Genomic DNA, 22,198 nt, shown 5'->3' on the forward strand with positions numbered 1-22,198 from the left:
AGTCATCGTCCCTAAAACATCGACAAAAAAAAAATGAAATGAAGTCTTTGAAATATGGAAATGGGGATTCATTTGAAAGGAATTTTTCCAATAAACAGACAAAGAACTAAAGTTTTTTTGAGACATCGAAAAGGGTTCTTTTCGGGGAGATTGATTATTTATTATTTAATAACCTATCTTCCTCATGGAATCGGACAAATTAATATCTTGGCGACCAAGCCAGAGCATGGCAGCAAGGGCAGTGCCATGGAAGTCCCCGCTCTGATGACCTTTCTAACTCGTCAACTATCCGCCACAAGAAAATGGTCAGAACAAGCAACCCAAGGCCCTTACCTCATTGCTGACGCGCTGCTGATAGTGATTAGTTAAGTACCTTTGCTTCCTCCCCTACCCTACACGGACGCCCTTAAACCTAGCCACAAAAGTCATCTCCAAATGCTCATGGCCTCCCAATTTCATATCCCTCGTAACACAACCCATCTAATTCTAGTCACCCAACACCTTATCACGTGGGAACCACTGGGATCATTCTGTCTGTTGTTTATGTGTTGCCGAAGCTTCATAAGGAAAATGGAAGAAAACCATGTATCTATCGGATTCTTAAATTATTTTCTTTATTTTGGTATCAAAGAAGAAATGAATTGATGATGTGGCGTTGTGAGGGAATGACTTATTTTTTATACAAATTCTTGACGCATTAATAATTGTGGAATTAGTCAGAGTCGTGCGTAGTAGTTTATATGGTTTAACAAGGTGATGTCAAACTCTAATTAACTAAAGATTTTTGAGTAAGAGAAGTCAATTCAAATAAAAATGGGAATATATTGAGAGAAGAAAATTAAGTAAATGCAACTGGATGAACTAGCGGTACTAATTTAATTATTCGGAGACATGATGGGGAGAAATGATGACTGATTTATTTGAATAAAAAATGTACAATTATTAAGAACGGACCGGATCATTCCCCTGCAGTCGGACGAATTAATTATATACCTTGGTCACCAAGAAAACAGAAGGCGGTCCCCACTGTGATGACTTGACGAATTTGTCAATCATCCATCCGCCACGAAATCAAACCCAACACCCGGCCGGGCCGGCCCGTACGTCATAGGTGATGCACCGGTGGCAAGTGCGCCTTTGCTTCCTCCCCAAGCCTGCACACACGCCCTTAAACCTATAAAAATCGTCTTCAGTTTCTCATGGCCTCACATTCTCGTATCACTCTGACACTCCCCAATCAGTTCTAGCTAGCCAAACACCTTATCCCATGGCGACCCCCGGAATCAGTCTGGCCGAAGTTTACGTGTTGCGAAAGCTCCACAAGGAGAAGATGAAAAGATCAGCGAAAGAAGAGCGAGCTGGGAGAGATGATGTGAATGTTTCTCACCATGGAAAGCAATCTTCGGGTGGTTGCTTCTCGCTCGTGTTCAACAAGGTTCATCCAAAGGATTTCCAACCGCCGATTCAAACAGAAAACAATCCGAAGCATGTAATTATTAATTACACCTAGGCCACTTGTAATGCTGCCTGTAATTGCTTCTAGTGTGGGTTAGACCACCTGTAATTTGTACAATTAGCTTCATTGGCTTGCCTAGCTTTTTCGCTTTTTGTTTCGAACTATTTGCATGTACCCACAATTATGTAAACCATCAAAGCAACAGTACAACGCCTCTTTCACCATCGTTGATTTTGACCGGCACTTTCCAAGTTTCCATGGTCATTATAATTTATACCAATAATCTTCTCCTCATGATTTATACTAGATGTGTTATGATCATTCACTTGCCGGTAAAGAGGAGCGCTTTGCAGATAAGCACTATCATTGCCTATGCAAAACCATCGATTAAGCTTATAAATACAGCTAATCTAAATGTGCTTTGGCTTCCAATTATTACACTTTTTGACCATATTTACTCATTCACCGATGATGCCTTTCAATTTCCTTTCATTGTCAATTGACGTTAGTATAGTGTTGAATAATGGTTGTAATAAATTGACTTTCGGTACTACTAGAATTGCTTCGAAGGCAAACCAGAGAATTGCCAAATAAACGGCACTTTACTTTTACTAATTCTGCATTTAATTCATAAATCATTTGGAAAGTCACCCATGATGCACGTGCTGTGCAGATGCGATCACGTGATAAAAGTACCCTTGGCCTAGCTGTGAATATCACACCCTATAAGACTGGTTTTGAAAAATAATGCTCTTCCTACCAGACCAACCCCATGTGCCATCTCCACTTATGTCATTGAAACCCGACCCTACCCTTCCCTGTTTCTGGTCCAAATTCATTTTCTTCCACGGGACTCATAATGCAATCGAGACGCTATATATATTCTTCATATAGTGGGTGCATCCCACTCGTTTGCTTCTATGCGGCAACCAATTTCATTGGATCCTTCCAGTAGGGTTGGCACTTGGCATATCTAATCCAGTTAGGTTTGGTAAATGTAATCAAAATTCAGGTGCTGTTTGTTTTTTGTCTTATCATATATTTGAAATTTGAAAAGAAATAGATCTGAAAGCGTTATTCGAATTCATTTCAACATTAAAAAATAAATAAAAAATTAGGGCATGGTATGGTGTGCGTTGAATTAGGGTGCTTCATCCCTAAAAAAAGGAGCTTTCTTCTTAGTACTTTCCTAAATAAATGAAGAAGAAGACCGACGAGAGAGTTATTTGGGCTTTTTGGATTTGAAAATTTATAAATTTACTCCTAATTATTCAGTGATGTGTCATTTAAATTAATAGAAAAATGTAGAAGCTTGGAGTGAATGTATTTGATTTTAAATATAGATTGAAGGGTAAAGTATATTAATTTTTTATATTTTAATTATATATTTTGTTTTTGGGAGGACACATATTTATTGTCACGGGATTTTCCAAAAGGAAAATAGAAGAAAAATAAGAAAACAGATGAAACCGACGAGGTCGTTTTCGTAAATCATGGATACGGGGTGATGAGTTTGGAGGGAGCCAAGAAGTCAAAATCAAGGACATTTCAGTAAATGCAGAAGGCCAAGTAGAAAAAAAAAAAAAACAAATTAATTAATGGAAAATGGAGTATTTGGCGGGATGTTGGATATCTTTAATCCGGGATTTGGAGAATTGATATTTCATCTACAATCACACCTCCATTTCACCTTACTAATCTCCCACATTCACTCCTTATTTACGCAACCCCAAGCGAGCTCCAAACACCACACTTTCTCACAAAGATTCCCTCATTTTCCTTCCAATTTAAGCACCCCCACAGATCCGGAATTCGGTAGGCACTGACCCATTTTTTTTTTAAATTTATTTTTTGTTTTTTAAAAACCTTTTGGTTTGATTTTTCGGTGTAAAGTGTTCACTGTTTGATTTTTTATTTTCCATTTTTTGTTTTCAGTTTGAGACATTTTGTGTGTGCATTGTCCAATCTGTGTTTATCGAAGTGTTCTTTTGGCGTTTTGTTCACGAAAACAGTACTTCCTTTAGCTTTAATCTGCTACTTTCTGGAATGCATTTTCTACGTTGAGGTGGACATTAGGTTTCGGATTCTGTTTTCTACAGACCACAAAGACTGTTTCATACCTAGAGAATTTAGGGGAAGTTTTTTTCTGGTCAGAATGGTTTGGGGGTGGATTTCTTGGATTCGGATCGAGGAGGTTTGAACTGGTAGTTGAAGGAGGTACTGTTTTCAATTCTGTTTGTTTACTTGCAAGAATGTTGAATTTGTTGGATTTTGGCGGTGTAGCTTCAAGATCTGGGGTGTTTGTATTTGCATTTTGGTTTTTTTGTTTCTGCATTTTCTGAATCAGTGTCTGATCATGTAAATTTTTGAAGTGTGATACTGTCACTTACATCATGACTAGTCTATTTCTAGATTTTTTTTATTTTTTATTTTATTTTTCTAATTTTGTTGCCTGATAAAAAAAATGGAATTATTCCACATTCTACGCTTTGTGGCATTGTTGGATTCTGTGGAAATCATCCCTTTTCTGCCATGCTAGTTATGTGGGTCTCTTCGTGTTGTCCGCAACAAAAGTTTTATTCTTTTGGAAACATCAGATACTCTTTCTTTTGAATAACGCTGGTGATTCTAAAAGATTTTGGTGGGCTCTAAACTTGTTTGAGGAACCTCCAAATGCTTTTAGTTCATTTTAAGCAAAGTTGACCACAGAAGAATATTCTTTGTGCCCCAGGTGTTGTTATTGGTCGTACTTCTGATAGCGTTTTGATTCACCTGTAAGATTTTGGTGTTTAGACTTCTCAATTATAAACGAAAGTTATGTTATTGTAGAAAATCCTGGGTTTTGAATGAATAGGGTGGCGGGGTGGAAGTGGGAACTAGATGATTTGCAGCCTGTGATTGACTGATTATCATCCAGCGATGTCGAAGGTTGCTAAATGGAAGCTTGAGAAGACAAAAGTAAAAGTAGTCTTCCGGTTACAATTCCATGCTACACATGTAAGTTTGCTTCTTTTGTTAAAATGTTTTGGGTTACTTTTGGGCAGCACCATGTTGATGATTGTCACTGAGTATATTGGAGAATGTATTAAACATTACTTCTTTGAGTTCTTCATATTGGAGCATTTCATGGTTCAAAGTTTTCTGAGATAACCTTTGACCTCTGTGAACTTCACCTATTATTCCTTTCTTGCCTTAGATAAAACATGAAACAACAGAGAAACATTTTTATGCTGACCTTTAATGTAGTTAACATTCAGTGATTTTGATGGCATATCTAAATTAGTAGCTTCTGTTGGAACTGAAAACTGGGTAATATGCATCCTCATGCAAGATTAAGAATATAAATAATAAGAAAAAAATTAAATCGCAACGTCTAGCCATGTGAACTTTTTTATTACCAACGTCTAGCCATCTGGCAGTCAGTGCCAATAATCTTGAGAACAAACATTTTTGTTAAGCACTGAGGTGCTTTAAATTAGGTTCTTTTAGTTAGCATTGGACTATTCCGTGGGTGCCAATCATTAGATTGGAGTTTGGAAGAAGGATATGAGATTAACATTGGGCAGTGCTCTGCAAATATAGTTCTGTAAAAATTTCATTTTTATGTTACTTCCTACTCTTTTTTTTTTGCACGGACAACATTTTTGGTCAAGATAACATTTTTTAAACATTTGTTTCCACCAACTATGATATTGTAAAAACCAAACTGTAATTTCTTCACAAAATATGCAAATTATGTATGAAGTTTTGGATAGTCAGTATGGCATAATTCAATAAGAGGCCTTATTATCTTTGGTTCAGGTGTCCTGTGTCCTGGACTATGATTTGCCGGTTATGATCAGATAAAAGGAAAAGAAATGACAAGCCCTTTACTAAATGCAGTGTGTGAGAAAAGACAGCTCAGCTTGGCATGGTTGCAGAGTTGTCCTATCATGCCATGTTTTGCAGTGTTAGATTGAAGCATTAATGTCAATTTTAGAATTGTCCTCTTCCTTTTATATCCTTTGTTTTTGATACTATAAGGAGTACCAAAAGCATTTAATTACTGGAAATTTGGTTCAAAAATCTCCATATGTTGTAAATATTAATATACAAAGTTATGCATAACATTTCACTTTCCTACTACTTTGCCTGGTTTTAGTCACCAAGTTTCTATAAGCAACCTACTTTACTTTTCTTATAATGTCAAACTTGGGGTAGATTTAGATTGAGTTATTAATTTCATCCTTGTTTCTTCCTTTCCTATGTACCAGCATTTTTTCTTATGATGAAGGAAATATGTTTCACCATTTTATGATTTTCAATAGTAATGGTGTTCATGCTTTTCTAAGCATTAATTTCAGTATCTTTTGATGGTTTTAATTGGTATTCCATAAATTTTTTATTTTCATTTTTTGTGTAAAGTGGGTTAGAAGATCATTCCTACAGCGAAGTTGAAAATCTTTGTTGGGAAAGAAAAGGAAAGACCAGATATGGAAATGAGTTGAGTCATGCTTGTGCTTAATGTTATGTACAGTGGTTTGCTTTATTTGTTAGGCTTTTGGCTTCTCAGGGAAAGGGATCAAATTATAAACATGGTACAGGATTTTGCATTATACCAATCAAATTTGATATCCTTTTATCTTGTTACAGGGTCAGAACTGCATATATTCTGCATTATTGGAAAGGTTTTAATTCGTGTATCTCATTTTTGTGATATGTACAATGACTAAGGTTTTTCCCCTGCTTGGTTCAGATTCCACCAACCGGATGGGATAAATTGTTTATATCTTTCATTCCCGCCGATTCTGGAAAGGCAACAGCAAAGACAACCAAGGCAAATGTGAGAAATGGGACCTGCAAATGGGCAGATCCTATCTATGAGACTACAAGACTTCTCCAAGATGCCAAAACCAAGCAGTATGATGAGAAACTCTATAAAATTATTGTGGCAATGGTAGTATTCTTTCTACTCCCTTCATTTCAATTCTAATCCTTTAAGAAAAAATTTCATTAATACAAATTATCTGTATCTGAAACTTTAATGTGCTTGATTGGACACATCCTTTTCCTTGTCCCTTGTGTCCATCATAGCAGGTGATTCTAGTTGTTTTTTTATAACTGAGATTAACTATGTCTTTGTCTTGAATCTTGTTGCCATCAGGGTTCTTCACGGTCTAATATCCTGGGTGAGGCTAATATCAACCTTGCTGATTATTCTGATGCCCAAAAGCCTTCTACTGTTGCACTGCCTCTTCATGGATGCAATTCTGGAACTGTATTACATGTAAGACTTTCTGAGTTTTATATTTGCTTGTTATTTTTGTAGTAACCTTCTTAATATTATCTTGGGCTAACTGAATTTATAAATCTAGTGCATGTTGATTGTTAAGTCACACATTGCCACTTCAGAATGTGTGAAAGCATTTGCTTTTGACATGGGGGTATGAGAAATATGTGTGACCAGTCTAGTGTTGAACATGCATGTAACTGGGATTGAAACCAAGCAAGAGTGGAACAAATTCCTAGTCCACTAGAACATCACAGGGTACTTTCACTCTATTCTTCTTTCATGCCTTTTTAGAATTTGGTCTCGATGCTACCCATGTGTAAAGCACTGTGTTACAGAGACACTAGTTTATCCTAAGATATAGATGAAGAAAATTGGACACACTGAATTGAGTTGTCTCCATGTTAGATTTGTGGGATTGGTTGAGACATAGACAAAAGACCTGTAGCCCACCGGTGTTGAGTAAAGTTCACTTATAAAGCCAGTCAGGCTGTACTTCATTTCAACCAAATAAACCTTCTTGCAGCTTTCTTTGTTAATTCACTTCCATCTTTTAGGATCCTTTTCTCCACCAATTTCTTAAGCAGGCATAAAGTGAATGTATTATGCCTTCTTTTGGCATGAGAGTTGAAGAGTGGGATATTTTGGTTTTTAAGAGTATGTTTGAGAATTCCTAGTTTATGTGAACCTCAGATAGGAGGGGATTTTTTCAAGTGTATTGACAGTTTGGATAAAGACAGATTGGCAGGTCCCTCTAGGGGAGAGGAGGTGGTAGATGCTTTAACAGAGTTGGGGGGAAGACAAAGCACCTAGCCCAAATGGTTTTTCAATGGGCTTTTGACAAACAAGCTGAAGGACTTGATTCGAAAGGTGGTGTTGTCAAAATGCTTTTGTGGGGGCAAATAGATCTTAGATTCAGTTTTGATTGCTAATAAGGTTATAAATATGAGGAAAAGAAGCTCTAAGGAGTATTTAATGTGCAAGTTGGATATGGAAAAAGCCTCAGATCACATAGATTGGATGTTCCTCCTGGTGGTTATTGACAAAATGGGATTTAGGCAAATATGGATGAGGCAGATTCATTCTTGTATATTTATAGTGAGGATGGCAATCCATGTTAATGGAACCTCTATGGAGTTCTTTCAAAGTTGTAGTGGATTACAGCAAGGTGACCCTCTCTCCCTTTATATGTTTGTTTTGATTATTGAAGCTCTGAGTTACCTCATTTCCAAAGTTGTGTAGGGGAGAAGGGCTACAAATATCTCATTTATTGTTTGCTGATGAAACTTTAGTTTTCTATGAGGCTAATATGCTGTAGATAAGATACTAGAAATGAGTGTTGATCATAGTTTCAGACTTGATAATTAATTTGCAGAAGAGTAAAATGATTCCTGTTGGAGAAGTAGCAGGTGGGCAGTATGGCAACTTTATTTGGATCTAAGGTGGGGAGATCTCCATGCCGCCTACTTTGGATTGCCTTTAGGAGTGATCCATAAGTCTTGTGTAATGTGGGACTCAATAGAGGAGAGGTTTAAAAGGATATTTACCTCTTGGAAGAAGCAATTTGTCTAAGGGAGGAAAAGGAAAAAAGTGTGGGGAGTAGCTCCTTTGTGTCTTTTTGAGACAATTTAGAAGGAGAGAAATAGAAGATCTTTTGAAAATGAGAAGCTCTCTATCCTAAGACTAAAAAACTTGTTCCCCTGCAACTTGTTTTCTTGGACCAAGTTGTACATAGCTATAGGCCCTATGTCCTTACGTGAATTTTATTGATTGAGTAGGTTCTAACCAAGGGAGGAAGTAGTTTTTTGTTTACCCCTTCTCTATTTTTTGGCCTTCTCTAGGCAGCCTTTGTATATGTCCTGTGTACTTCGGTGTGCTCTTTTTGGCGCTTTTAATGCATATTTTGTTTGCCTATTGAAAAAAAATTTGTCCAAGAGAGGAAGATTGACCCTCATCAAGAACATTACTTCAAGTCTCCCAATATATTTCCTGTTCTTTTTTGTAATTTCCCAAGAAAGTAAGAATTAGGTTGGAAGAAATTCAGAGAAATTATGGGGGAGTCATTCAAAGGCACCTAGTGGACTGGACTACAATTTGCTAAGATAAGAGTTTTGGAGGCTAGGGAATTAGAACAATTTTTTTGATAGGTAGAGGCTTGAGAATTAGAACATTGGATGTTCTAAAGAGTGCCTTGTTAGGCAAATGGCCGTGGAGATATGCTCAGGAGCATAGTCTTCAGAGAAATGTAATCAAAGGCAAATTTCAAGAGCTAGATGGGGGTTGGTGCATATGGTAGAGGTGAGAGAGGCATTCAGAGTGGCTTTAGGGAAAGACATCAGAAAAGGGTGGGAAGAGGCAGACTTTGAACTACTATTCTAGTCAAGAATTGGCTAAGAACCAAATTCTAGTTGGATAAATGGCTGCAGGTGTGCCCCTTGAAATAGGCTTTCCTTATGCTTTTCAGACTAGCCTTTAATAGGCATATGCTAAAGTGGCAAATTTGTGGGAGGTAGGGGAGGGTGGTGGCCAATGATATCTTGATTTTAGAAGTCTTTTTTATGATTGAGAGACTTAGAGGTGGATTAGTTTGTGGACCTCATTCATGTTGTGATTCCCCAAGCAATAGGGGAAAAGGAGGGGAGCTTCCAAGCGAAATCCTCTTACAACTCATTCTGTGCTAAGAACTTGGAGTTGTTCTTGCCATTGAAATTTTGGGTATCTGCACCCCATTGAGAAATCTCTTTTTTCTCTCCACTCACTTGGGGGCAGTTCAAGAAAGGTCCTAACCATTGATCTCCTATTAAGGGCAGGATAGGTGATGGTACATACATGTAGTCTTTGTAAGTGAAGAATTGGCATAGCGCATTCTAATCAATCGTGTGTTTCCCTGATTTAGCAAAAGATCCCCTATTCGGATGGAAGGTTTAGGGCTTGGATATAAGGAGGAAGATATGGTGAATGGCTTCCCTTTGCTTGTTTTGTTGCATATGGAGAGAGAGCATAATGGCTGGATCTTCAATAAGGAAGCGCCTTCATATCAAGAGATGATGGAAAACCTTATTAAATCCCTTTTGGAATTGTTGACTCGTTAGATAACCTAAACTATGGATAGTGGTTTTGAGCTAGGCTGTTTTGTTTGGGTGTCATCTGTTTCTCTTTTTTCCTTTGCTGTTGCTGCATCTTGTGTAGCCATATGTACATAGGGTATGCCCCCCTTTTTATGGGCACTATTTATTATATTCTTCTTTTGCTTATCAAAAAAATGTACTGGTAATGTTGTAGTTGACTATGTTATTCTTTGCAGGTTACTGTGCAGCTGTTAACTTCTAAAACCGGGTTCAGGTACTGTATCAGTACATTTAAGCTGCTTGCCTTGTACTTTCCACCAATTTACCTTGTGTTTGACTCGCTTCCAGAGAGTTTGAGCAGCAGAGGGAACTGAGAGAGAGAGGGTTGCAGACGAACACTGGACAAAATAGGCGTGATGGATCTAGTGGAGGAAAAGCATTATCATCCGAAGAAACTGTCAATGAACACATGGATAAGGTTTGATAATTAGTTTTACATTTACTTGTGTAGATATATTTCTTATCATGGTTGCTTGTCTGTGGTCTCAATTGATCTTGGTTATTTTTCAACTTTGCTTTCACAGATGATTTCTCATTGATTAGATTAATGAATAAGGAGCTAATAAAGAGACCAGAAATCCCATAGAAAGACATCACAATCCCTTATGGAAAAAAATTATTTTCCGAGACAGAAATAAAGATATCAAATTCCTACCTAGATAATTGGAAGTTCCAACCAATAAGAACCCTAATGAACCTAAAAAAAGGACAGAGGCCCAGCAGAAATTACTTGTTTTTTGAGACCCCATTATAAGTTCTATCCATATATGTTCTGATTGCCAACTCATACGAGATCCAGTTGCATTTTATTGTAATTGAGAGAATAACCCAAATGAATTTTACTCAGAGTTTGTCTGTTTACATTTCTGCTTTCATAATTTTGGATACAAAATATTCTGCCAAGCATTGAGCAGCACTGGTGAAAAAGCACTTCAAAATGAACATGGATTCTTTAATGATATTGATAGGCTCTGTATTTATTGCCTGGAGACCACAAACACATGCTTGACCTCTAATTGTGATTTCTGTTTCCCGAATTTTGAAACAGAAACATTGCTGGAAACACCATTTGGTAATTTATTTTCTGTCCAAATTTTGATTGACCTGCATCTTGCTCAATAAGTTACTATGTTAAATATATTTATTTCATTATTGCATGGTTCATCTTTTGCAGACTTGTGTGCATAATATGGGACTAGAGTGAAAGAAGACTGATCCATGTAAAATGAAACCCTTATTAATGAAAATAAAGAAGTGTGCCTTCAAGAGATGTTACCTGTGGGAGTTGATACAGCTTGAATAAAGTGAAATGAACACCTTTTGAAAAGGGACTCAACAATTTGATAGAACCAATATTCCCAACTGTTAGGATTTTTTTCTGGGTACAGATTTTGGGCTGGGTGCATGAGAAGAATCATAGGGCAGAAAGAATAAAATTATTTTAAAATTTTATGTGGTTTATTATTTGAATGGGAACACAAAAGGGTAGCATTCCTACATTTTTGACATTATAAAATACTGAGTCATTTCCTATCAGTGAATATAAAGTAAATAATTAAACCACAGCTATATATACACATGGAATCCTACTTTTGTCTAGTTCTTATCTTCTTAATATTTCTCCTCAAGTTGAGCTTTGGTATTCTATTTTTGGGAGTTCAATATCAGAGATAAAGTTGTGTCAGGCTTTGTATGCTGTGGAGAATATTTGTTCATTAAAGAAAAAAAACCATTTGTGGTATTGCTAAATTGATTTAAACACAAAGAAAAATGTCAAAACACATCTGCTTCTTCCAAGTGCTCAATAGAAAGCACCATCACAACCCACCAACCCCTAAAACCCCAACTCTACAACAAACACAACTTCAGAAACTACTCGCAAAACCCTTCACATTAGGAGATAAAGCTTCTGCCTTACTGGAATACCCTTGTTTTTTTGTTGCAATGCTTAGATAACACTACAACATTCAAGCTCCTACTCTCTCAGTTGTGCCTGTGCATGCACAAGTTGAACCAAATAAATAAATAACACAGCACATGGGCTCTCAGTTGTGTGTGTGCCTGTGCCTGTGCCTGTGAATGCTTTCACTTGCAAATTGAACCACATATTTCCCAAGACTAAGGCCCATGGTTCCCAGCAGACAATCCATCCATCATTTTTGGGTGTGCCAAACTGGACAAACATAAATAGATTACCTAGAAATTTACCCTGTTTGTTGTGGTCTCTGAAGCAACAACCATGTGTACATTTTCTTGTTGAAGTATTACTATTTTCTACTTGAATCATTTTGTTGACTAATAATTGGGATTAAATATAACCCATAGTATGCTATGGGATACTGCATAAAGTTTACATCTTAAAACCTTTTACTGGTTTTAGTTTCTTTTTCCTATATGGTTCGTAAGATTTGTCTTTACTCAATTATTATTTTTTTCCCTTTTTTCTCTGAAAACAGGTCAATGCAAGGGTTAGATTCAAACCAGAATCAACAGAGCTTCCTTCACTTGAAGAAGAGGGAGGATTAAATGAAGAATATTCAGACTCAGCTATTGGATTTGATGGCTCATCCAATACATCAGAAAGTTTATGTGCTGAAAAGCATGATACCTCCAGCACACATGAAATCGATAGCCTTAAGAGCACAATCTCTGGTGATTTAAATGGACTTTCCCACACTCAAAGTCCTCAGACAGAGAAAGGGGACCCATCAGATCAGAGGTTTTTGGCACAGGGAAGCAATGATTGGGTTCATGGATGGAGTTCAGACTATTCTGTGGATAATGACTTGGCAATTGCTTATGAAGAGAACAATAGGCTTAGAGGAAGCTTGGAAGTTGCGGAGTCTTCTATTATTGAGCTTAAGCTGGAGGTAAGCTCTCTACAAAGTCATGCTGATGAAATAGGTGTTGAAACACAAAAGTTTGCTAAGCAGCTTGCTGCTGAGATTGCTTCAGGAGAAGTTCTTGCCGAAGAGGTTTCTGTACTGAAATTAGAGTGTTCAAAACTCAAGGAGGACCTTGAACACCTCAGAAATTCTAAGTCAATTCCTGAATTTGCTAGCAGAGAAATTATTCGGACAGATCAGGATCATGGATTTGAAGATTCACAGCTGAGATGGCTAAAGGGACTTTTAAATATGGAGGACAAGATAAGAGAGCTTCAAACTAAGGCATGCCTTGGGTTCCATGAAAGGGAGTGCAGGTTCCTTCAGCCAGACTTAGAGGCACTGCTCCATGTTCTGCAGGATCTCAAACAAGGAACTGGACAAGCAATTTCTATGTTCGATGCTTTACCATCAGAAACTGCAAACATAAAGGAGATGAGAGAAAGCCAACAATTTGTGTCAGGAACTGGGTTTGATGCTGAATTGTATCAGCCTGAAGATTTGCTTCATTGCTTAGGTGTATCTGGCCTGGTTTCTCTTGTACCTGATTCTCTAGATGCTACCAATGCAATAAAAGACAAATTCTTTGAACTTCTAAGAGAGTTGGATGAGTCCAAAGCTGAACGGGAAAGCCTTGCAAGAAAAATGGACCAGATGGAGTGCTACTATGAAGCCCTTGTCCAGGAGCTTGAGGAAAACCAGAAGCAGATGCTGGGGGAATTGCAGAATCTCAGAACTGAGCACTCTACTTGCATGTACACAATTTCGTCCACGAAGGCTCAAATGGAGACAATGAGCCAAGACATGAATGAGCAGATCTTAAGATTTGCTGAGGACAGACGTGACTTGAATTCGCTTAACCAGGAGCTTGAAAGAAGGGCTATTACTTCAGAAGCAGCACTTAAAAGGGCACGTTTGAATTATTCGATAGCAGTGGATCAGTTACAAAAAGACCTCGAACTGCTTTCTTTCCAGGTTTTGTCTATGTTTGAGACTAATGAGAAGCTTGTGAAAGAAGCTTTTTCAGAAGCTTCACAACCGTCCTCCCGAGAGTGTCCAGAAACGGTGCAGAATCAGAACTTGGATTCAGAAAATCTTGACATTGCCAAACTCCTACAGTGCCATAATAAAAATGCAGGGGTAAAGAAACCATCCTTGGGTGGAGAAGTTCTTTTAGAGGACTTGAAAAGATCTCTTCACTTGCAGGAAGAGCTTTACCAGAAGGTCGAGGAAGAACTCTGTGAAATGCATTTGGTGAACATAGACCTGGATGTGTTTTCGAAGACTCTAAGAGAAACTTTGCTGGAAGCAAGTGCTGAGATTGCACTTATGAAAGAGAAAATAGATGAACTTAGTCAGCAGTTGGAGCTTTCAACTGAGTCCAAAGAGTTGTTACTGCTAAGGCTGCAGACTGCTATGGATGATGTTCGCATGCTGAATGAGTACAGGGAGAGTTGCATTGCAAAGTGCCATGATCTGGCTCTGCAAAATCAAATTTTAGAAGCAAATTTGGAAAGTGTTTCTAGTGAAAATTTTCGTCTTAGTCAGAAGATTGCAGAGTGGGATGCTCTGGTGATGAAATGCAGAAATTATGAGAGTAAATATGAAGCTTGTGCTGCTGAAAAAATGGAGTTGGCAAATTTATTAAAAGAGGAAGCTCTAGAAAATGGTGGTCTACAAAATGAAATTTCCTCTCTGCAGGAAGAGTTGAAAACTTCCAAAACTGAACTTGATGAGCTGGCTTCTGTGAAGGAAAGTCTGCAGCAAATTGTCAATTTTCTGCAAGATAAGTTGGGAAGTCTATTGGCATGTTATGATGCACAATTAAGTGGATTGCCTCTACAGAGTAAATCCACGTTTCAGGATTTCAAGTTTAAGGACTTCATGGGTGTTGTCTTGCAATTAGAAGAACTTCAACAAAATACACATGGAAAGATTCTTCAACTCATGAAAGAGAAGAAAGATCTAGAGGATGAAAGAGATATTGGTCGATTCTCATTAAGCACAGTAAAATCAGAAACACTTGTCATGAGGCAGAAATTTGAACATGATATACAGGAGATGGTTAGTAAAGTGGATGCTTCCAATGCCCTAGTGCAAAGGCTTCAGTCGGAACTTGAGGTTATTGCTAACAGACTCAAGGTTAGCTTTGAAGCTGAAGAAAAATATGCACAGAAAAGTGGGGAACTTCTCTCTGATTTTGCCTGTTTGGAAGTTGAGCTGCAAGAACTTAGTTCTAAGAACAGGGACCTTGCTCAAGAAATCTTGGGGTTGGAAACTGTTACTGAAGAACTTGGAAAGAGTAAGTCGACTATAGCAGACATTACACTACGTAACCAAGTTTTGATGACATCCTTACAGGTTAAAACCGATGAATCTGTGAAGCTTGCATCAGAGATTAGCAGTTTGAAAGAAAGTTTGAGATGCCTGCAAGAAGAGTTATGTGTTGAAAGAGGCCTCAGAGATAAATTAGAGGGCACAGTTGGAGATCTTACCTTCCAATTGGATGAGAAACATCGCCACTTGATCAATTTTGATCAGCAGAATGCTGAACTGGACCATTTCAAGCAGCAGTTATCTGATTTAGAGTTAGAAAAATCAAGTGTCTGTCAGCGGTTATTGCACAGCGAGGAATGTCTGAAAAAGGTCCACGAATCCTCTTTTACTGATCTGGAAGCTCAGTTATCTGAGATGCATGAATTGTTAATAGCCACAGATGTTAAATTCATTTGCACAAGTAATCAGTATGAGGCCTGTATTGAGGAGCTCACTCAGCGACTTCAGTCTTCAGATAAGCACCTTGAGGAGCTTCACAAAAAGCATCTTGATGTAGAGACCATTCTAAATTCCCATCTTGCTCATGAAGCACATTACATTGAAGAAAATACAGGATTGCTGTCAACTCTCAATTCCCTGAAATCTGAATTAGAAGTCTCTGTTGCTCAAAATAGTGTCCTTTTGGATTCAAACTGTGCTATGATGTCTGAACTTGAGGACTACAAGAACAAGGCTGCAATTTTGGAGGTTAGTCTTCTTAATGATAGAAATCAGCATGCTTTTGATCTTGAGCAGCTGAAGCACGTGATAGTGAGTTCTGAAGAGGAGATTGACAAGCTGTTGTTGACAAAGGAGGAGCTAGAAATCAAAGTCATAGTACTTAAAGAGAAGTTGGATGAATGTCGTGCACGGATAACCATGCTAGAAGGAAGTAGTGATGAACTAACTTTGCTCAGGATCAAGTATAATGAGATTACCCACAGGCTATCTGAACAGATTTTGAAGACTGAGGAGTTTAAGAACTTGTCAATTCATTTGCGGGAGCTTAAAGACAAGGCTGATGCAGAGTGTCTACAGATTCGTGAAAAAAAAGAACCGGAAGGACCACCAGTTGCCATGCAAGATTCGTTGAGAGTTGCCTTTATCAAAGAACAGTGTGAAACGAAGCTGCAAGAACTGAGACACCAGCTATCCATTTCCAAAAAGCATGGCGAGGAGATGCTTTGGAAATTGCAAGATGCTATTGACGAGATCGAGAATAGGAAGAAGTCTGAAGCTTGTCACATAAAGCGAAATGAGGAGCTTTCATTGAAGATCTTGGAATTGGAGGCTGATTTAAATGCAGCATTTTCCGAGAAGCGTGAAAAGATCAATGGTTATGACCGAATAAAGGCTGAAATGGAATGCTCGCTAATAAGCCTTGAATGCTGCAAAGAAGAAAAACAAAACCTTGAAAATTCTTTGCAAGAATGCAATGATGAAAGATATAAAATTGCAGTTGAACTCGCCTCAGTGAAAGAACTGCTCAAGACTTATCCCATGAATATGCAATTGGAAGGAAATCATGGATCACATAAAGTGGAGAGCAGATCTAGTCAGCCAGTTTTAGGGAATGCTTACCAGGAAAATCCACTGGTAGACATAATTTCTCAGAATGGTACGACTGGGAACCTGTACCCTAAGTACTCAGACCAAGATAGTTCATTTAACCATGAAAAAGTAGAAGATACATATTCAACTCTCATTGATGAAGGTGAGCATTCAAGCGGACACATGAGCATGCAACTGCAGCCTTCTCAGGTAATTAGTTATTTTTTGTTGGAATTTTTCTTGAAAAATAATATTGTTAATTTTTTTGTGTCCACAATCATTATAATTAGTGCATGTGGGAAAGACAAAGTGACATGTAATGTCATGTTATATACCTGATTTTTAATTCACTGATGTATTTCTTTTTTGAAATCTAATCTTAGTAATGTAAGAGGATGAACTAGTCCATATGTAGGCTTGAGTCTTGGCCTATCATTGGTTGGGTCCCAAAAGAAAGTAATCTTTGAAAATGTAGATTCAATCTTATTTAGCAAGCATCCATTCTGATCTATTTTCACAATTGTTGCCATGCTAATTTTTGTCTGTCCAAGAGATGTGATAAATTGGGTGCTTATGATCATCTGGTTGGGACATCTGCTATGGGATAGAATCATCCTTTAACACTACATGTGCGCCACATATATCTCTATGCTTAAAATATAAACTGTCTTTAGGACCCAACTGGTAGTTTATATAGTTTTTTATACTAGGCATAAAAGATATGTACCTTGCACTTGCGGCCTGACTCAAGTGGTAAAGGGTGGGGGAGGACTTGTGGGAGGTTCTAGATTCAAGTCTTAATGGGGACAAAAATTTACTTATGAAAAAAATATTAATAAAATAAATAAATAAATAAAAGGCGTGTACCTTATCAAGAAAGACAAGCATGAAAGTAGTGTCCTGATCATGGAAACCCCAATAATATTTTTATAATGAACAAAACAAAGGAATTTGGATAACCGTAGAGTTGATGCAGTGTATCTTTTACAAATGATCTGAAAGGATTCCATTTATGTTTTTGTATATACAACATCAATATAGGGTATGGTTGTAATTTTACATGGCTTTTGAATATTGGATTTAGTATTTTTCTTTTCTTTTCTTTTTTAAAGAAGAAGGGCGCATGACTATCATGTGATAGATGGTAGATTAGAAACCAAATTTATAAGATAGTCTAGATTAAACAGTAAATTTTTTTATGAATTGCAAATTTGCAATATGTATTTGAGAGCAGAGAAGATTCACCTTTTTGGGGAAAGCTCTTGGAAAAAACCTCACTTGACAAAAGACAATTAGGAGAAGGTGGGCCCTGTTTAAAAGTAGAACTTGTTTTGTTGTGGATTTGGACGGACATGTGGAGTGGTGATTCAACTTTGAATGTTTTCTTGCCCTCTTTATATATCATAGCTACCTCAAAGGATGTTTTGGTTGCAGATGTGTGGGAGCAGTCAGGTGAGGAGAGTCATTGGAATCCCCATTTTCCCCAAGACAGCTTCATGATTGGAGCTAGAAAGGGTTGATTTTTTTTTTTTCTATTGTAAGAGAGTTCAGTAAAGTTGGGAAGTAAGGACAGAGAGGAAAAGGTGTTCTTGATAGATTTGAAGTGCCAAAAATTCTCAGTCAAAGCCTTCTATTCCTTTTTGGAGTCAGGGAGAATACATTGGTTTTTTTTTTTTTTTTCTTCTGTTGGTGTGTGTGTGCATGTAGCTTGGAATTCCTGCTGATGAAAGGCATATGGGAAGCACCTTGGTGGAGAATTTTGAATTTCAATCAGTTAAAAAATGAACATGGGTGAATAGATGTTTTATGTGCAAAGGTGAAGAAGGATCAATTGATAACATCCCTACAATGATCTTATGCCAGTTGGTTTTCTTCTTGTCTAGTATAGTTTGGGTGTTGCATTCTTTAGAAAGAGAAATGCTTCTAGTTGGCATGGGTTCTTTGTAGGGAATAGACAGAAGAAAGCATAGCAGGTTGCTCTTTTGTGCTTATTTTGGACAATTTGGAAGGAGATAATTGGAGTTCGTTTAAAAATGTGGAATAAATAGATCAAACACTCAAAACCACATTTTTTTAATTTTTATTTTTGTACTCATTTGGAGCTTGTGTAATTACATGCATCCCTTTGCTTGGCACTGTTAACAGGAAAAGAAAATTACATGAGCATAGGCTTAATGACCTTCAATGTTACTTTATTCACTTTGAAACTTTAAGGAAACAAACGTACACTGCATATTTTATAAATTATAATTGTTGATGTTTAATTAATGAAATAAAACTTAGAAATACAGGATTTCATCTTTAAATTTTGGTGTCCAGTACAAGTTAAAACAGGGACTCTAATTTTAGCTCTGTTCAATATTTTGTTTTATGAGACATGCAAGATAATTTTTTGCTACATTAAATTGGGTTTGTATGCCTTTTCTTAGCACCCACCAAAATTAGGCTGATTTTAAAATGTCAATAATTAGAACCTTTCTACCTTTTTCCTTTTTTGGGGATTATGACATCCTCATATTATGTTTCCAACTTGTCATCCTCCATAGCTGCTATTTTCTCCTGTTTCTCAATTTCTGTTTTCTTTTCAATAGTTTTTTAACTCTTGCTCATCAGTTCTCATGGTGAATTAGTTTTTTTGTTGTATATTACCAATTTTACTTATCTCTTAACTATATATAGAAAGCCATCCCTCTTCACCTAAGTGAAGTTATACAAAATTTTAATGAAACACTTCATCTGTTCTATAAATTTTCAGTTTATATCTCCAATGGTTTGACATCTGATAAGTTTATTTGTGTAACTACTAAGCAGCCTGCTGAATCTACTCACATTCATGGAATTCCAAGGGATGGAGTTGTAGACCAAGAGAACTTGCCACAGGATGATACAAAGCATTTAGCTCTTGTCAATGATCATTTCAGAGCCCAAAGTTTGAAGTCTAGCATGGAACACCTGCATAAAGAGGTATCTATTTGTACACTAAAGGGGAAACAGATCATTCATCTCTTTTTCATCAGTTTCAACATAATTTTTTTTTTCCCTCAAAATAGCATCTGAAGGCACCTGATCTAAGTCATTGTCTTATTCTTGCAGTTGGAAAGGATGAAAAATGATAACTCGCTCCTCCCACAAGATGGTCATCAATTGGACACAAATTTTGAAGGTTTACAAAAAGAATTGATGACGTTGCACAAAGTAAATTGATTTGCATGCTTTCCCACCTTTTTTTTTATAAGTACATGCTTTCCCACCTTACAATGTCTCAATGCCTTTCTTCTGGACTCTTACCTATGCTTTTTTTTGTAGGCTAATGAAGAATTAGGAAGCATATTCCCTTTGTTTAATGAATTTTCAGGCAGTGGGAATGCATTAGAAAGGGTACTTGCTTTGGAAATTGAGCTCGCTGAAGCATTGCAAGCAAAGAAGAGATCCAGCATCCAATTCCAGAGGTGTGTCATCCTTTTCAATAGTGATAAAACCCTAGCAAGTCTCACTTACAATTATAAGTAATGGAAGCATAAAAGAACTTGCCTCTTCCTCTTTTCTTATCCTTTTCCACATTTGCTATGGATTTATCACAATATATCTTGCTTGTGGATGCTTTAACTCCTTCAAAAACACTTTAATTTAAGCCTGAGCTGCAAAGCACTTCTGAAGCTCAAAAGTCAAACCAGTTTTAGGAGGCTTGTAGAACTTGGGAACCAAGCTCACTTTCATAAAATTCCCTCTACACTCACCTTTCAATGTCTTAGTTTTTCAACCTAGACTGTAGAGATACATACATCTAGGTGGCATATTCGTCTAAATCCTCAAACCATAGAGCATGACTGAAAGATTTCAAATTCCCATTTACCTTCAGGAAAATTAAAAATTTGTAGGCCACAGAGCACATCTGGCACAGTTGACTCATAATGAAATATCATTGCATTAAAGAAGCAGACAAAGGATCCAAGGCTACTTAATTACATTCATTAAACTAGGAATGTGTTTCTCACTATGTTGGACACACCTCTTGGGTATGTACCCAACAGTAGCATGTCAAACACATTTCTGCAGGCTCTTATCTACAATGTGTTATGTCTAACGTCGCCACTTACATTTTGAAGTGTCTAAGTCTCAAGTTACAAGGTGCATACTTCATGCCTTAGGGCAGGAATATTCTAGAGATCCATGTACATTATACACAGAGGCACTGGTTGTCACTGGAACTGGTGCTTATCTTCTATCATCAGTTGCTTTTGTTTCCCAGCTCCAGTGATTTTGCATTCCCTTTAACCTTGTATGAGCTTGAATTTGTACCATAAACTCATTGTTGTTCATTGTTGCCACAAAGCTTTATTGGCAATAGAAGAGAGTAATACATCAAAAGATCTCTTTGAGGAGCAAAAAGAAAAAAGAATGAAGAAAAAATATATATATAGAAAGCCACCCAAGGAACCCTTCAATCCTTATTCAGGTATAGAAGTGCATGCAAAGCAATCCATAAGGGAATTCCCCCTGTTAGCAAGCATGTAAGCCCCCAAATTTTCTTCCCTATTAATCCTCCAGAAAGAATATGCAGTAAAAGGCTAAAAGTTATATGTCTATGAAAGTAATGAAATTGTCAATGCCCAGGACTTCTAGAGCCATCCAACTAATGTTTCTTTGAATATACACTCCTTAAGACCTCCAGGAAGGGCTGAAGCTCTCTAACCAGATTACCCTCTCCTATTGACCTGGAATATGGTGTTCTCTGATGGTCTCTGAAAATACTACTGATATCCTATAGGAGGAATCCTTATCTTCTGACCTTCCATTTATCTCATGCATTCAACGATGAACCTATCTTTGCAGCCCATCTAGGAGTGCACTAACAGTAGGGGAAAATGGTGGTTTAGACTGGAATTTCCTATAAAATAACCCAACAAAGGAATGTTCATGAAATTTGTTTGACATGCTCATTTTCTCTGGTTTAGTTCTTTCCTGAAACAACACAGTGATGAGGCAGCAGTATTCCAAAGCTTTAGAGACATCAATGAGCTGATCAAAGACATGTTGGAACTAAAGGGAAGGTACACAACTGTGGAGACTGAGTTAAAAGAGATGCATGATCGTTACTCTCAACTAAGCCTACAGTTTGCAGAAGTTGAAGGAGAGAGACAGAAACTGATGATGACACTGAAGAATGTCCGAGCATCCAAGAAGTCCCTACAATTGAATCGCCTTTCTTCAGCCACTCCCTGAGATCACTCTTCAAAGCCACATTGACAGTTTCCCTTTTATGTCATCTGCAGATTCCCAGAAATCACCTGGACTGGCTTAAGATATTCATGCTGCAGTGCTGCATTTATTTAATGTTACTAAAATTGATGTCAGGTTGCTTGGGCTGCACAAGTGCAATGATCAAACTTTACAAGCTTTATATGGGATTTGAAAAGCTAAAGACGGAGTCATGCTTTTGTGTAAATAAAAAATATGTATTCCAAAGTCATAAGATATATAGATCCCTGTAATATTTCTTGGTTCCTTGGTCATGTAATTTCCTAGTGCTGTATAGTAAAACAAATTCTTTAATTGACATTATCATTTCTATTTAAATCTCCGAGAAGCATAA

The 22,198-nt window shown here is 37.3% G+C and overlaps 1 protein-coding gene across 3 annotated transcripts; it reads left to right on the plus strand.

Moving 5' to 3' along the window:
- Positions 1 to 3,100: 3,100 nt before the first annotated feature.
- Positions 3,101 to 22,182, plus strand: LOC100255792 (uncharacterized). Of its 3 annotated transcripts, XM_010665983.3 has the most exons (12): positions 3,101 to 3,271; positions 3,392 to 3,673; positions 4,286 to 4,453; positions 6,192 to 6,392; positions 6,600 to 6,722; positions 10,030 to 10,067; positions 10,142 to 10,271; positions 12,310 to 16,815; positions 19,417 to 19,569; positions 19,699 to 19,800; positions 19,912 to 20,054; positions 21,561 to 22,182. In XM_010665983.3, exons 3-12 carry the CDS (start codon positions 4,376 to 4,378, stop codon positions 21,826 to 21,828), a joined length of 5,742 nt encoding a protein of 1,913 aa, XP_010664285.1. In that variant the 5' UTR covers positions 3,101 to 3,271; positions 3,392 to 3,673; positions 4,286 to 4,375; the 3' UTR covers positions 21,829 to 22,182. The 3 variants fall into 3 exon arrangements, with proteins under 3 accessions (XP_010664285.1, XP_059590868.1, XP_059590869.1); XM_059734885.1 differs by lacking the exon at positions 3,392 to 3,673; XM_059734886.1 differs by lacking the exon at positions 3,392 to 3,673 and having other exon boundaries at positions 4,311 to 4,453.
- The last annotated feature ends 16 nt before the right edge of the window (positions 22,183 to 22,198 follow it).

This window comes from Vitis vinifera, chromosome 18 (assembly GCF_030704535.1).
Source record: "Vitis vinifera cultivar Pinot Noir 40024 chromosome 18, ASM3070453v1".
NCBI classification, from domain to species: domain Eukaryota; kingdom Viridiplantae; phylum Streptophyta; class Magnoliopsida; order Vitales; family Vitaceae; genus Vitis; species Vitis vinifera.